This window comes from Bufo bufo, chromosome 9 (assembly GCF_905171765.1).
Source record: "Bufo bufo chromosome 9, aBufBuf1.1, whole genome shotgun sequence".
Classification (NCBI taxonomy): Eukaryota; Metazoa; Chordata; class Amphibia; order Anura; family Bufonidae; genus Bufo; species Bufo bufo.
This window is the reverse complement of record NC_053397.1, coordinates 12,770,136-12,787,579: the sequence shown is the minus strand read 5'-3', so window position 1 is coordinate 12,787,579 and position 17,444 is coordinate 12,770,136. Positions and strand designations below refer to the sequence as shown.

Genomic DNA, 17,444 nt, shown 5'->3' with positions numbered 1-17,444 from the left:
CAGCATTCTCAGGATCATTCTAGATAATAAGATGATTTGCCCAGAAAATAAAAATTTCTAAAATATATGTCAAATATTCTTCAGAAATATGATTGGAAACTCAGGAGCGCCCCCTAGTTCTGAATTGTTAGCGCAGGTAAAGGCGTCTATCTCCTTATACATAACAGCCTCTGTGTTATGATGATGATTGACACATAGGATACAATGTTGCACATTTGCTGTCATAGATATCGAATCTTATGGAAGATTATAGGACCTTCACTAGATGAGAATATAATAATATTTGTTATAAAATTAAATGAATTTAAATTTTTTCACATTTTTATAGATGATTTTTTTCATTTTTAATTATTTATTTATTAATTTTTTTAGAAAAATAAATGCGCTGAGCTTTTTCACGCCGAATAAAGCTCATGGGTAAGGCTACAAAAACCGCCATTGATGCACAAACCTTAGAAGTAACAAGACGGCGGAGCGCCTGAGAAAACGAGATTATTTGGCATTCCGCGCAGAGGGCGGCACCATGGTATCGGATCAGATAGCAGAGGACATTGTACAGAGTGAACAGATCAATATGAAAGCCCCCGGTGTAATGACTGAACGGAAAAATACTGATACGGTACTGATACTAATGGACACTCCGGGGTCGGAGGTTGTTCTGGTATAAATATCTGGACACAAAATGATATAAAGTGAAGAGAAAAGTAAACTGGTGCTCAGATACATTCAAGACATGCAAGAAATGACAGAGACCAACATCATATAATCATTTTCAGAGACAGTGTTCGGCTGAGATGTATCTAAGCTTGTCATGTGTGATACTGTATCCTGGGCTGTGTATCTAATCCTGTCATGTGTGATACTGTCTGCTGAGCTGTGTATCTAATCCTATCATGTGTGATACTGTATCCTGGGCTGTGTATCTAATCCTGTCATGTGTGATACTGTCTGCTGAGCTGTGTATCTAATCCTATCATGTGTGATACTGTATCCTGGGCTGTGTATCTAATCCTGTCATGTGTGATACTGTCTGCTGAGCTGTGTATCTAATCCTATCATGTGTGATACTGTATCCTGGGCTGTGTATCTAATCCTGTCATGTGTGATACTGTCTGCTGAGCTGTGTATCTAATCCTATCATGTGTGATACTGTATCCTGGGCTGTGTATCTAATCCTGTCATGTGTGATACTGTCTGCTGAGCTGTGTATCTAATCCTATCATGTGTGATACTGTATCCTGGGCTCTGTATCTAATCCTATCCTGTGTGATACTGTCTGCTGAGCTGTGTATCTAATCCTGTCATGTGTGATACTGTCTGCTGAGCTGTGTATCTAACCCTGTCATGTGTGATACTATCTGCTAAGCTGTGTATCTAATCCTATCCTGTGTGATACTGTCTGCTGAGCTGTGTATCTAATCCTGTCATGTGTGATACTGTCTGCTGAGCTGTGTATCTAACCCTGTAATGTGTGATACTGTCTGCTAAGCTCCGTATCTAACCTTGTCATGTGTGATACTGTATCCTGGGCTGTGTATCTAATCCTGTAATGTGTGATACTGTCTCCTGAGCTCAGTATCTAATCCTGTCATGTGTGATACTGTATCCTGGGCTGTGTATCTAACCTTGTCACGTGTGATACTGTCTCCTGAGCTCCGCATCATGGGTTATGCTGTTTGCTGAACTGTGTACCTAACCCTATAATGACTGATGCTGTCTGCTGAGCCGTGTATCTAAGCTTGTCGTGTGTGATACCATCTTCCTAGTCATGTTATGTAATTCTGTCATATGTGATACTATGTGCAGAGTCAAGGTATCTAAGCTATGTTATGTGATAGTGTCTGCCGAGCTGCTGTATCTAAGCCTGTCATGCGCGATACTGTCTGCCGAGTCGCTGTATCTAACCCGATTATGTGTGATGCTGTCGGCTGAGCTGCTGTATCTGAGTTTATTATGTGCAATACAGTCTGCCGAGCTGGTGTATCTAAGCCCATCATAAGTGATACTGTCTCAAAGGCAAAAACGTTTTTCTTAAAGGACTCCAGATATAAAAGTTCTCTCTGCGGCGCTCCTCCATTCTTTCACAGCGCCCTCTGCCCTGTTTTGCTGGGACTTGTAGTTCCACCTCGGCCGGTGAGTCCTATGTGGCACTGCTCACTGTTCCTGATAACACACAAATAGAGCGTCCACAGCAGCGCCGCTTGCCGCGACGACACAGTATTCGGAATACTGAGTGACCTGCCTATAACAGATGATTATGGAATCAAGTGGATTATGATTTAACGAGCCCCCATTAACCCTTTGCCGCCAGAATGCGCCTCCGATGCTTCATTCACACCCACATTAAATAAGAGCAGAGATCGGACGTCCAGCCCGGGCGAGCAGGTTTTCGGCACCAATAAGTTAGAACAGGAAGACGGACAAAGTGCTTGGTATATGTCATATGAATCCTAAGGGCGGGGGATGGGATCAGTTCGATAAACGTGTAGAGCGGCTGCTCCGGGGAAATCTGTGCACCTTAATGTGTTTGGACAGGTGGTCGCTGCGAGCAAATTTCTTTTCGCAAACTGCGCACTGGTATGGCTTCACGCCAGAGTGCGAGCGGCGGTGTCGGGATAATTCGTCAGACCGGGAAAACCTGCGCAAAAAAAAAAAAAGAAGAGAAATAGTTGTCAAATTTGCAAGTGATCAAATTCATTAAGCGCTACATGCATCATACTGAAAATGAAAGGGCAGCTCCACAAGTCCAATCTGTCTATGATGCACTCTCAGGCTCCATTCACATCCAAAGCTGCACTCAAAACTGTTTGGGTGTCTCATTCACCAGCAAGTAATTTTTTGACCGGAAATGACATAGGTGTCTCCCAAAAGACGATGTGCAAGAGGCATTATTGTGGAAAAAAAACATTTCTCAGCTTTTATTTACATTTAAGCAAAAAATACAAGATGTTCCGCACTGTGGAAAATCTCAGAGGACGCGGTCGGAAGCCAAAAGTGACACCTGTGCTGCCAGGAGGATAGTTAGAGAGGTGAAGAAGAATCCAAGGATCACCACCAAGGCCGTCCTGGTGAATCTGGGCTCTGCTGGTGGCAATGTCTCAAGGCAGACAATCCAACGGACACTGCACACTGCAGACCAAGGAGGACGCCGCTTCTCCAGATAAGGCACACAAAAGATCGCTTGGCCTTTGCAAAAGCTCATCTGGAGAAAGAAGAAGACTTCTGGTCTTCTGTGTTCTGGTCAGATGAAACAACAATTGAATTGTTTGGTCACAATGATGTTTCCTTCATTTGGCGTAAAAAAGGAGAAGCCTTCAACCCAAAGAACACCATCCCCACTGTCAGACATGGTGGTGGGAACCTAATGCTTTGGGGGTGTTTTTCAGCCAATGGACCAGGGAACCTAATCACAGTAAACAGCGCCATGAAAAAAGAGCAATACATGAGGATTCTCAACGACAACATCAGGCAGTCTGCAGAGAAACGTGGCCTTGGGCACCAGTGGACATTTCAGCATGAGAATGACCCAAAACACACAGCAAAAGTGGTGAAGAAATGGTTAGCAGACAACAGCATTAATGTTTTGGAGAGGCCCAGCCAGAGTCCAGACTTGGATCCAATGGAGAATCTGTGGAGGGAGCTAAAGATCAGGGTGATGGCAAGAAGACCCTCCAACCGGCAAGATCTAAGGCTCATTGCTAAAGATGAATGGGCAAAAATACCTGTGGAGACCTGCAAAAAGCTGGTCTGCAATTATAGGAAGCGTCTGATTGCTGTAATAGCCAATAAATAAGTTTGGACTGGACACTTTTTGCTCAAATGTAAATAAAAGCTGAGAAGTGTTTTTTCCCACAATAATGCCTCTTGTACATCGTCTTATTATCTTTTGGGAGACACCTATGTCATTTCCCGTCAAAAAATTACTTGCTGGTTGAATGAAAGTAAACTTTAAGTCAAAATTTGCCAGGGGTATGAATAATTATAGGATCTAAGGTCTAAATCTTGTCATAGTCTTGTGATGGATCGGCTGACACATTGTCACAGGATCTTTGTCACTGACTCGTATTTATCCCATAGTAACAATGTAAGCAATTTCTTTTTTTTTTACAGTAAATTTCCCCTATAAATATCACAGCAACGATTGATACAATGTATCATGGTTTGGGATTTGTACATTCTGTTACATTGTATCAGGTTATTTATTTATTGTGTCCTCCTTCCATCCCTGCCCTGGTTCTGACCCCAGGAAGCAAGGAGTCAAAATCAGTTCTCTGCGCTCCGGTCGACCTCATGATTACGACATAGCGGATTTTTCGCGTTATCGCTTTACAGGAAGTGAAGTCGAAGTTTTGATAATCTCTGTTCATGGTCTTAAGCCACAAATTAATTTCTTCTCATAAAGTGACAGCGGATGATGGCTACAGCAAACAGGAAGCGATACCTTCATGCTCCATCACTAGGCTTCCTTCCTATGTCTCCCTCTCCTATTTGGTCCAGATCTTAAGAAGCTACGACGTTATCACTTGGTCCCAGAGTCACCTTAGCTTCATAAACCTGTTCTCGCCTCATTCCTGTGTCCGACTCCATTGGAGAGCCCCCTCTTTAGCCATAGGTCTCCCTGCACCACAATCACATGACTTTGTCTGGATCCAAGTAAAAGAAAATGCGGCTGAACTACAGCACCCAGGCTATCAGGACATACTAGGAGTGGTAGTTGTGCAAAAGCTAGAGAGTCACAGGTTAGAATCCACTAGTTATACAACATACAACTGGAGAAATATGTAAACTTTAGGACAATTTAGTGCTGCCATCTCTTTAAATCCTGGCTTTACAGCAGAAGACTGACCTAAGCATGGCACTCATTCACTTCAAGCCAACCAACCATATAACTACATTCAACTATGTGAATTAGTGCAGACATTTTACCAGCAGCTCCACAGGACCAAGTTAGATTGCAAGCTCTTTTGGTCAAGGACCTCATCCTTCATTCATCTGATTACTGTAATTACTGGAGTAATATAAATCATGTATAATACCTGGCAACATACAAAACTACCATATTACATATTGTACAAAGACAAGCTTAGAGTAATAAACATCTGCAAAATAATGAGCCACAAATCCTCATCTTCTGACATCAGCCAAAGGGAACATGCAATATTCATGGGTTCCTTAATTGATTTTTGTTCCACTGCTCATAAAGAAACCATTGCCTATCTCACCTTACAGTTTGCTATTAGCACCAATGAAAGAGCTGGAGAAAGTGCGCATCTAGAAACCTGGAGTAAAGATTTGGAACAGCGGGAAAAAAGTTATCCTTAAAGGGCTTCTGTCACCCCCCAAAAGTCATTTTTCATTTTTGGGCTAATTAAAATCCTTATAGTGCGATTATTCAATATATAATGCTCTTACCCTTATCTGTTGTCTAGTTTCTTTAAAAACAGCACTTTTATAATATGTTAATTACCTCGCTACCAGCAGGTAGGGCGGTTACTTGCTGGTAGCCGCCGCATGCTCCTTTCAAAAAACGCCCCCTCCTCTTGTTGATTGACAGGGCCAGTCAGCACTCCCTCAGTGCGCCTGCGCCGATGACATCACCGAAAGAGAAGACGTCATCGGCGCAGGCGCACTGAGGGAGTGCTGAGGAGACGAGCCTCCTCATCTCAGAGCGCCTGCGCCGAATGACGCGAGGCGCGCGATTTTTGAATTACTGACAGGGCCGGCCGGAGGAGGAGATCACAGCTGGCCCTGTCAATCAACACGGCGAGGGGGCGGATTTCTGCAGCAGCTACCAGCAAGTAGACGCCCTACTTGCTGGTAGAGCCCTCATTTACATATTATAAAAGTTCGTTTTATAAAGAATCGGCCGCATGAAAGTAAGTAAGAGCATTATATTCTCCTATATCGCACTATGAGGAATCTAACTATCCAAAAAAAAAAAAATGAGTTTTGCGGGGTGACAGAAACCCTTTAACTGCTAATATCCATCTACAACTTTCATTCATAGACTTGTAGCAGAAATGATAGAGGAATGGCACACAATAGTCATAAGAATACGTGCTCCAGAAACATTATTACAAGTGGGATGTAAGTAGTTACTAGAAAATATATGACTAGGAGAGGTGAGAGATCCTATTAAAAGCCAATGGCTAATGATATAACTGTAATACTGCTCCTATGTACAAGAATACAACTACTATAATACTGCTCCTATGTACAAGAATATAACTACTATAATACTGCTCCTATGTACAAGAATATAACTACTATAATACTGCTCCTATGTACAAGAATATAACTACTATAATACTGCTCCTATGTACAAGAATATAACTACTATATTACTGCTCCTATATACAAGAATATAACTGCTATAATACTGCCTCCTATGTACAAGAATATAACTACTATAATACTGCTCCTATGTACAAGAATATAACTACTATAATACTGCTCCTATGTACAAGAATATAACTACTATAATACTGCCTCCTATGTACAAGAATATAACTACTATAATACTGCTCCTATGTACAAGAATATAACTACTATAATACTGCTCCTATGTACAAGAATAAAACTACTATAATACTGCTCCTATGTAAAAGAATATAACTACTATAATACTGCTCCTATGTACAAGAATATAACTACTATAATACTGCCTCCTATGTACAAGAATATAACTACTATAATACTGCCTCCTATGTACAAGAATATAACTACTATAATACTGCCCCCTATGTACAAGAATATAACTACTTTAATACTGCCTCCTATGTACAAGGATATAACTTCTATAATACTGCCTCCTATGTACAAGAATATAACTACTATAATACTGCCTCCTATGTACAAGAATATAACTACTATAATACTGCTCCTATGTACAAGAATATAACTACTATAATACTGCTCCCATGTACAAGGATATAACTTCTATAATACTGCTCCTATGTACAAGAATATAACTACTATAATACTGCTCCTATGTACAAGAATATAACTACTATAATACTGCCTCCTATGTACAAGAATATAACTACTATAATACTGCTCCTATGTACAAGAATATAACTACTATAATACTGCTCCTATGTACAAGAATATAACTACTATAATACTGCCCCCTATGTACAAAAATATAATTATTATAATACTGCTCCTATGTACAAGAGTATAACTACTATAATACTGCCCCTATGTACAAGAATATAACTACTATAATACTGCCTTCTATGTACAAGAATATAACTACTATAATACTGCTCCTATGTACAAGAATATAACTACTATAATACTGCTCCTATGTACAAGAATAAAACTACTATAATACTGCTCCTATGTAAAAGAATATAACTACTATAATACTGCTCCTATGTACAAGAATATAACTACTATAATACTGCCTCCTATGTACAAGAATATAACTACTATAATACTGCCTCCTATGTACAAGAATATAACTACTATAATACTGCCCCCTATGTACAAGAATATAACTACTTTAATACTGCCTCCTATGTACAAGGATATAACTTCTATAATACTGCTCCCATGTACAAGGATATAACTTCTATAATACTGCTCCTATGTACAAGAATATAACTACTATAATACTGCTCCTATGTACAAGAATATAACTACTATAATACTGCTCCTATGTACAAGAATATAACTACTATAATACTGCCCCCTATGTACAAGAATATAACTACTATAATACTGCCTCCTATGTACAAGAATATAACTACTATAATACTGCCTCCTATGTACAAGAATATAACTACTATAATACTGCTCCTATGTACAAGAATATAACTACTATAGTACTGCCTCCTATGTACAAGAATATAACTACTATAATACTGCCTCCTATGTACAAGAATATAACTACTATAATACTGCCTCCTATGTACAAGAATATAACTACTATAATACTGCCCCCTATGTACAAGAATGTAACTACTTTAATACTGCCTCCTATGTACAAGAATATAACTACTATAATACTGCTCCTATGTACAAGAATATAACTACTATAATACTGCTCCTATGTACAAGAATATAACTACTATAATACTGCTCCTATGTACAAGAATATAACTACTATAATACTGCTCCTATGTACAAGAATATAACTACTATAATACTGCCTCCTATATACAAGAATATAACTACTATAATACTGCTCCTATGTACAAGAATATAACTACTATAATACTGCTCCTATGTACAAGAATATAACTACTATAATACTGCCTCCTATGTACAAGAATATAACTACTATAATACTGCTCCTATGTACAAGAATATAACTACTATAATACTGCCTCCTATGTACAAGAATATAACTACTATAATACTGCCCCCTATGTACAAAAATATAATTATTATAATGCCTCCAGTTAATACATATAGAAGAATGACCTTGTAATCCACACTGACTTTTCAAACCGCCGCACCAGTCACAAGGTCTTTGCGGTACAAATAGCTCATGTGAATGTTTCCCTGCAGTCTACAGGAGACCTGCGCAGTCCTGCACTCATGTTACATATCACACGGTTCCTATTTTTGGGAAGCATGGAGTGCGGTTCTACAAGGAGTGAATACCGCAGTCCACATCTGCAGCCGACCTTCTCCTGTCTACATAAAGGACCTTGGAGATCAGATGAACAATTATTATGGAGTGAGTCATGCCGCTCACATGTAAACACAGGGCCCATCACATGTTACAACCGGTTGCTGAGGATCCAACATAACGAGGGCTCGTCTTCCGATGTCACCACGCCAACACTCAAGGTTATTGCAGGTTACAAACAAGAGTTGTACTGAAATACTGTAACACGCCCAGGGACATGCTACAAGAGGCAACAACCCTACCTGACATTCCATTCCCTCCTTCCATAACTGACTGTCAACCAATATGGCCGCCCTTACAGCAGTTGTCACCCACCACCATGGCCATATTACCCCTGATGCTTGCCAATATTATAATATTATCAATATACAAGGTTCAGAGCTGATATTTTTTACAAAATGTATAACGAGAACTGACCTCCATCCACATCCAGGCCACGTGCAAGCAAACGGCTTCTCCCCCGTGTGTCTTCGCAGGTGAGCCTTAAGATGGCTACTCTTGGTGTACATTTTGGTACATCCAGGAAAAGTACATTTGTGCATTTTTATGAGTTCTGTAGCTGGATTTTTTGAGAACTTCTGGCCAACCATAATACCAGATTGTCCCTGAGCTCCACCACTTGGGCCCATAGGTTTAGCAGCAATGGGCACTGGAGCAATGCGGACAAACTTGGAGGACATGTTTGAAGACTGGATTAGATGTGGAACCAGAGCAAAGGTCTGACCTTGAATGTTAACTAGAAGTTGCGCTACTTTAATGTTATCTGGGAACTGTGATGGCGAGGCTTGGATGGTGTTGGACTCTTCTTTGATCTCTATGGGTTGGATCTGCAGTATAACAGGAATTCCACCTTCAACAGCAAGAGAGCCTGGACTTTTGCTACCAGGTTCTTCTTGTGATGTGCCATCTGACCACTCTTTTGTATCCTCCTTGTTGTTGTTGGCCGCCATAGGGGCCTGCTTGACTTGTTCAGAAACCAAATGTCCACAGTTCCTCAAATCCTGTTGGCTTTCAACCTTCACGTCGCTTTTCATGTTTTCCTCAAGAAACTCCTCAATTTCATCCAAGGTGGGATGAAACAGTGATGTCTCCTCCATATCCACCCCAAAATCGGGAACTTTGAAGAACTCCTCTTTGACCATTGTAGGATGTTTTCGTTTGTCCCACCAAGATAAAGAGGTGTTACCCAAAGACGTCTGGGACAGTAGATAGTCTAGAATACTGTCTTGACCCTCCGCACTACACGTACTACCATAGCTGGAGCTTAGCACCTGAGAGTCGGGACTGGAACAGGAGCGGAAACTGGAAGAGTCACTGTCATCCTCCGAAGTGGGAGAAGGCAACATATGGTAGCTCCTACCTCTCATCAGCATCTCCGTTGTGTAACCGAGGGTTGACTGTGTGTTCGAGAAGTATTCATCTGTAAGAAGCAAATGATCCACCATTCCTGGATGAGCTTCTGAGAAAATCCCAGCACCATAAGACAAAAAATGTAAAATATCCCTCACGGGATGCGTCCTGCAAGAGAAGAAGACATAGAAAATGTCAACTGGTTATATCTAAGGAGCTTCATATCTGTGGTTATACCACATATATAACCATGATGTGGTTCCACCTACGGTAGTCTTGCCAATTGTCTACTAGATTGACTAGTGTACCAGAGGCCACTACTTCCAAATGCCAGGGCCACCTTTTATTATTAATCCAAACTTTCTACAATGTCATGCCTGTTCCACCATTTCCTTGTTTCCTGCCTCTATCTTTTTGAGTGGAAAAGTTGCTCAAAGTTTTTCACATGGTTTTCTGGTTTCCTTCTAAAATTCCAAAAACTTACAGTTAGGTTTATTGGCTTCTGATGGATATGGATGTGCCTGAGATGGAGAAACTAGATTGTGAGCCGCACTGGGGCCAACCATGACTGTGAAAGGTGAAGGATCTGTGTATTAATGAACAAAAATAAGGCAATGTATAAATCAAGAAGAGAAGAACATTCTGAGTGGATAAACCACACAGCCCTCATTTGTAGTCCTACGTAAGTCTTGGCTCAATATATCGGCCAAAAAGCATTTTGAGTACACGTCGTCTCATCCGCCCGTTGGCAGCGAAATGGTAAACTGAAGGTGGAATGTGTTGTTAATGTTAATGAGATGTTTTAATGCAGGAACATTCGAAGTTTGCTGGATCTGGCTATCAGTTCCGCACATAGGGCAAGATTGCTGGCTCCAGAGGGGAGCAGGATAAAGGCTCCTTTCTAAGAAGACGTAAGTCTATTACAAGGGTAACAGTCATCCCCCCGTCATATGAGGGCTGTGACTGTGCATGTATGAAAACCCTAGTCATGTTCTCTGCTACACAGAGCTCCTTTCCACATGCTACACTGTTGCTCTGTGTTACGCTCTTCCAGATGAATAGTCAATAGGGGATTATGTGATGCCTTAACCCTTTCTCCTTCCAGGGGTGAAGGTCAACCTTTCTAGGTCATCTATCATGTCCACCTAATGTATCTTAACAGATGCTTCCAAAGACCGTTGGTTCTGACTCATGATGTTTGGTTACCCTTGCTTGAGCAAAACTGAACCTGATGGACATTGCTACAATATGGATACTTTCATGGAGTTATAATAACATCTATGGTCAACCAGAAAGCTGTAGAACATTTCTAAATTAATATCTATTGGATCTTACAACAATCCTATAGATCCCAAGTCCTGGTTGGAAACAACACTCGACTATACCCAGTGGTACTTCCATTCATCTGTATGGAAAGTGACCGGGCAGAAGTGGTCGACTGTGAAATTGTGGTACCCAGTTCTCGGTAGGTCCCAGAGGTTGGAGCGTCATCTATCATGATCTATGCAAAGGTAACAGAAGTGGGAGAACCTTTCATAAAGTTAGTATGATGGGTCATAATAGCCCCCCCCCACCCCCTTCCATATACCCTAGGAGGACATCTTAAGGTTCCCTCTCAAGAGCATTGATCGAAATTAATGGGTATGCATGGGGAAATTAGCATGCAGCCAACAGAAAATAATGGAGGACACTAGAAGAAATGTGGACACTTGGAGTCTCGCCAGTTTGCAATCACTTTGTGTCCATATGCTATTAAGATATATTGGACACCAAATGTGATAATCTAATGACTCCATGAATTGATTTCCTCCTCTCTACTTCACGTTTGAGTAGTTTTGCGCCGGTTATGGCGGGTTTTCGTGTTTCTCAGTGACAGCAGAGCCTGTTGGATGCATTTTTTGAGGCTTAAAACTGGACAAACAAGAAATAATGAGCTGGGAAAGTGCGGCGGCCTCTTCTCTCTCGCATGTTTGTTCCTGTGTTTTAAACCTTGTTTAACTGAAGTGGAAAGATTGTTAAATCTTATCTGTGACTTTGAAGAGTTACATATTAATCCGAGTTATGTGATAATGGGCGCACGGTGACATGTGATGGCGGCTCAGCCAATCGCTCCGGTGTATTATGACGGTTGCGTCCCAACTTTCCCTTTCTAGAACCCTGAATGGCAAATCTCTAGTTAGACAGCGATACATTTTTGCGATCCTTTCTGCTTTATGGATGCATTTCTAGGCAGATGAGGGGGTCCCCTTTATGAGACCACTTCCCTTGCTGTAACAGGACCATTGGAATGGAACCAGTTATTTTCAATTGAGGAGGTCCATAGGACTTTATGAGAAATGGCAGGAAGCAGAACCCTTTTATTGTACCCGCAGCCAAGTATCTGACCGTGCTGACGGTGCTTTTACTGCCACATGACATAGAAGTCAATGGAAGACGCATTGGGTGATCTCTATTGATTTCTATGGGGAGAAAATGAAAGTTCCATAAAAGTTGCATCAAGTGAATCCACAGAAAAGTAACACCCGTATAAAAGGACCATGGGCGATGTGACAAACACAAGCGGGTGCAATGCACTTGACCTGCGGCCTCCAGTAGTCAGCTGAGGCTTCACAGCAGTGTTTGTATAGTAATATCAGTGCCCTGGATCTCAGATAAGACAGAGAGCTGCAAAACAGGATCCACAGCTGGAAACCCCTGGAGATAGAACAAATAGTTCCTCTAAAATTCTGGATGTAATTAGATGCATTTTTCTTTTTGCCAGAATTCAGGAGGCAGAAAATGCTTTCATGTTAAAGGCTGTACTATGTCCAAAAGATAGATAGAATATAGATAGATAGAAAGATAGAAGATAGATAGAATATAGATAGATAGATAGATAGATAGATAGATAGATAGATAGATAGATAGATAGATAGGTAGATAGATAGATAGATAGATAGATAGATAAAAGATAGATAGAATATAGACTTATAGATAGATATGATTTGTTTCCATGGTTACAGACCACCCTGCAATCCAGCAGTGGTGGTCGTGCTTGCACAATATAGTAAAAAGCACCAGCCTATGTGCGCTCCTATGGTCCCGGCCACCAGAGAGGCTGATGCTTTTTCCTATAGTGTGCAAGCACGACCACCACTGCTGGATTGCAGGGTGGTCTGTAACTAGAGCTGAGCGAATTTCAGATTTTGAAAGTCGTTCACTCTTCGTTTTGGTGGTAAAAGGTGAATTCCGTTATGCATTCCGTCATAGAATTGCGTTATGGTCCGTGGTAACGGAATCCATAACGCAATTCACCTTTTACCACCAAACGAACTGTAAACGAATTTCATAACATGAAATTCGCTCATCTCTATCTGTAACCATGGAAACGAGCAGTGTATAATGTGATAGAAAAATGAATCCGGCCAGCAAAGGAAGCAATATGGAGAATCACAATACATTAGTACGTGGCTTGTATTAACTTTCTCTACATGATAAATGCAACTTACTGAAGTGAGACGACCCCTTTAACTTTATATGCTAAATACACTGCTGCAGCAAAGGATAGATACATATTAGATAGATAGATAGATAGATAGATAGATAGATAGATATTAGATAGATAATAGATAGATAGATAGATAGATAGATAGATAGATAATAGATGATAGATAGATAGATAGATAGATAGATAGATATTAGATAGATAGATAGATAGATAGATAGATAGATAGATAGATAGATAGATATTAGATAGATAGATAGATAGATAGATAGATAGATAATAGATAGATATAGGAGATAGATAGATAGATAATAGATAGATATAGGAGATAGATAGATAGATAGATAGATAGATAATAGATAGATATTAGATAGATAGATAGATAGATAGATAGATAGATAGATAGATAGATAGATAGATAGATAGATATTAGATAGATAATAGATAGATAGATAGATGATAGATAAATAGATAGATAATAGATAGATAATAGATAGATAGATAATAGATAGATAGATAGATAGATAGATAGATAGATAGATAGATAGATAGATAATGTCATCAATGTGTCATCCGGTGATGGACACGATTATAACCAGCAGATGATGGGGTCAGAAATATTAATATATTCAATTCCTCTTCCATAATCAGCACATTCCTGGGATTTCTGCTCTAGGGGCAGTTTTCGGGTCACATGTCACTATGGCGCTCTCTTCTTACAGGGAACCCGTCATCAACGTTATGCTGACCTCACCAAGGGCAGTATAATATAGTGACAGAATGCTGATGTCAGCGGTGTGTCGCTCATGAGCTAATAGTAAGTGGTTGCTGAGAACCAGCCTCATAATGATTGCAGCTCAGGCCTTGAGAAGAGTCAGATCTACCTGAGAAGAGTCCTGGTTATTATAATCTCCTGCTCTCCCGCCATCTGCTGATGATTGGCAGTTCTCTCCTAGAGAGAAAGGGAGAAAACTAGGTAGAAGCCGGTCAGTCATCAGCAGGTGGGGCGGAGAGCAGGACTTCATGAATAACCAGGACTCTTCTCAGGAGGCCGGGACTCTTTTCCAGGACAACCACTTACTTTTAAGCTATAAATGACAGACGGCTGAAATCATCTCACCTGTCTCTACGTTATGCAGCCGTTAGTATGGGCAGCATGAAGTTGATGACGGGTTCCCTTTAAGTCTCTATGGAATTCCCTTATTGACAAGTAATCCCAGGTTAACCCTTAGAAGGAAGCAGGAATGCCACACTGAGTGCACGCCAATAATAAATCAGGTCACTAATATGTTCCTGCTCCAGGACCACATCTGTCAGGACCACGTGAACAACTGCTAGTGAAAGAAATAACTCACTGATGTCAAGGCTAGAATTAGATTGCAAGCTCTGCAGGACAGAGCTGGTCACACACATTAACATAAGGGCATTGTCTGTTAAATGGCGCCTTTTCGTCCTAACAAAGAGGCAGCAAAATCTGACACATCTTGTACGCCACTTTTCTATAGGTGCACTTAAAGAGAATTAACCCCTTCCGCTCCAGGGCTGAGCCTTGGAGTGGCAGCAGCTTCACGGTTAATGCAGCTTAGCCTTGGCACTGTTTGTGAATGGCACATTGTACAGTCTATTATTGAGCCCTTGTGCTGTTCTCCACTCCCCAATTCCTGGCCCCTGGGCTGAACATGACCGCCAGTAACCCTCCCTTCCTCCCTCATTGCTTCTACTGTCAACATTCTGCTCTCCACAACAGCCCAGGAATAGCTCTGCCAGCAGCACTGCATGCCTGCCTCCCTGCAGCCCAGGATGTGTGCCCATCATGTGCCCCAGGCGGCAGCGTCACCAGGACCCATGGGTGACCTGTAGACATTGAGCCCAAGTGTGCACAGTGACATACAGAGGGGAGCAGACCAGGGACTGGTGGAAGGAGCCATGTGCAGTACAGTGTGTGTGCAACAATGTATCACATAGTAACACATTGTGCAAAACACTCAAACATGTAGCGATGACATACTGCCCCCATCTGCTGCTCTACAGAACCTATAGTAACCCAGCCCCCCATCCATATACCCCCCAGGTACACAACCAGTCATTCATGGTTTTGCAATATGCTTATATACAGCTCTGTAGTAAAGAGTACAGTATATCTGATGTCACCACAACTGTGTACAGAGATGTAGCAGAGCCGAGGTTGTCATTTAACACACTTGATACTGTTATAATCACTCGGTTAGTTTAATGGTGTAGATTTACATGCAGTCCTATGTTACCTCACAGAAAACACAGGATAGATAGATAGATAGATAGATAGATAGATAGATAGATAGATAGATAGATAATAGATAGATAGATAGATAATAGATAGATAGATAATAGATAGATCCATTGACTGATAGATAGATAGATAGATAGATAGATAGATAGATAGATAGATATATAGATAGATAGGAGATAGATGGATAGATAGATAGATAGATAGATAGATAGATATATAGATAGATAATAGATAGGAGATAGATAATAGATACATAGATGGAAGATAGATAGATATTAGATAGATACATAGATAGATAATAGATAGGAGATAGATACAGACTTGGTTTCAGTTCCCCAGCTGTTGCGCCAATACAATTCCCAGCCAGTGCATGCTGCTACTTGTAGTTCCCGCAGCTGCTGCCTCTCAGTTTTGGCAGAATAATAGAAAGTAAAGCCTGGATCCCAGGGCTGATCCGTGGAAGCAGCAGGTCACCATATGTCGGGGCTCTAGCAAGCAGCTCTCCGCAGAGTGCCCCTTTATCCCATCCACCATCCATGGTCCTGTCCCTACCTGCCACAGCAGATCCCTGGGAATTAATGAGAAAGTTTGTGCAGTTTTTCCCTCGGCGCCCTTGGAGTGACAGTTGCAGCAGCCGCTCCGGTGCAATGTGTCTGCAGCAGGCAGTGCAGTAGTTCTAGTGATCCTCACATGACTGTACATGGAGCAGGGGAAGGCTTGGAGAAGGCTCGACCACATCTCCTCAGCTGATTGGTTCACAGGCCCGGGGGGGGGGGGGGGGGGGGTTGTGCTTTTGTCGTCAATGGGAGTATCTACCCCCCCCCCCCCCCCTTACTTATCTCAGCCAAGAAGTAAATGGGTAGGAATGTTCCTTACACCAGGCTGCAGGCATGTGATAGGATCTTCTCTGCAAAGACACACAGATGATGTAGCAGAGCTGTGTCTGTCAGCTGCCACATTATCCCAACTCCGGGGATTATCCTGATGCACAAGGGACACAGCCCCAGCTCTGCTACATCTGGACAATTCCTGGTATATTGGATCTTTTTGTGTGTGTGGTGGAGTTCCAATGATTGTCTACAGAGCAAAAGGGAATCTGGAGCCACCTAAGGCTCAGTCTGCAGGCTAGATTTGTCTTTTACTAGGCTGATACATTGTTACAAATCCTCAGCAGTATGAGCAGGGCACACACGTGCTCAGTAGGGCTGCATATTGCAGTGTAAAGAGGATTTATCCAGAAAATCAAACTTGCACATAATCCTTCTGAGTACATACCTGCTGCGCATGATGCCTGGACAACAGCTTTGTCCATTAGGTCAGTGGCTCCAGATTAGCTGCATTGTCTGATGGAGATGGAGGTAGTCTGACCCCATGCTTTACACTGCAGCTCTGATTTTATTTTATTTTTTTAAATGAACCTTGTATCTCAATGAGGAGGAGTTATTTTTTTGCAGGAAGTTGAGGTTTTTACGTAAAGGGCCAGGTAAATTGTCAGACCCACAGGTAAGTAGAACCTACATCGTGACTATTTTTGTGGTGCACACATGTATACATAGAGATGGCGCAATCTGAGCACACATTACAATACCGCTATGGCGGCCGGCGCTGTCTTAGTGAATGACCCCTGCAGGGTTATACATTGACCAGGCGGCTGGATTGTGCAAACCTTGCATTTCACAAGGAGATCCGATATCAGCAGC

General features: G+C 41.5%; 1 protein-coding gene across 3 annotated transcripts; it reads right to left on the bottom strand.

Moving 5' to 3' along the window:
* Positions 1-1,574: 1,574 nt before the first annotated feature.
* Positions 1,575-17,122, bottom strand: KLF15 (Kruppel like factor 15). 3 transcript variants are annotated; one of them, XM_040408326.1, is made up of 3 exons: positions 17,020-17,122; positions 9,059-10,159; positions 1,575-2,638 (listed from the first exon to the last, which is right to left on the bottom strand). In XM_040408326.1, the coding sequence occupies exons 1-3, from the start codon at positions 17,028-17,030 to the stop codon at positions 2,470-2,472; spliced, it is 1,281 nt and encodes a 426-aa protein (XP_040264260.1). In that variant the 5' UTR covers positions 17,031-17,122; the 3' UTR covers positions 1,575-2,469. The 3 variants fall into 3 exon arrangements, with proteins under 3 accessions (XP_040264260.1, XP_040264261.1, XP_040264262.1); XM_040408327.1 differs by lacking the exon at positions 17,020-17,122 and adding an exon at positions 16,297-16,418; XM_040408328.1 differs by lacking the exon at positions 17,020-17,122 and adding an exon at positions 16,066-16,290.
* Positions 17,123-17,444: the final 322 nt, after the last annotated feature.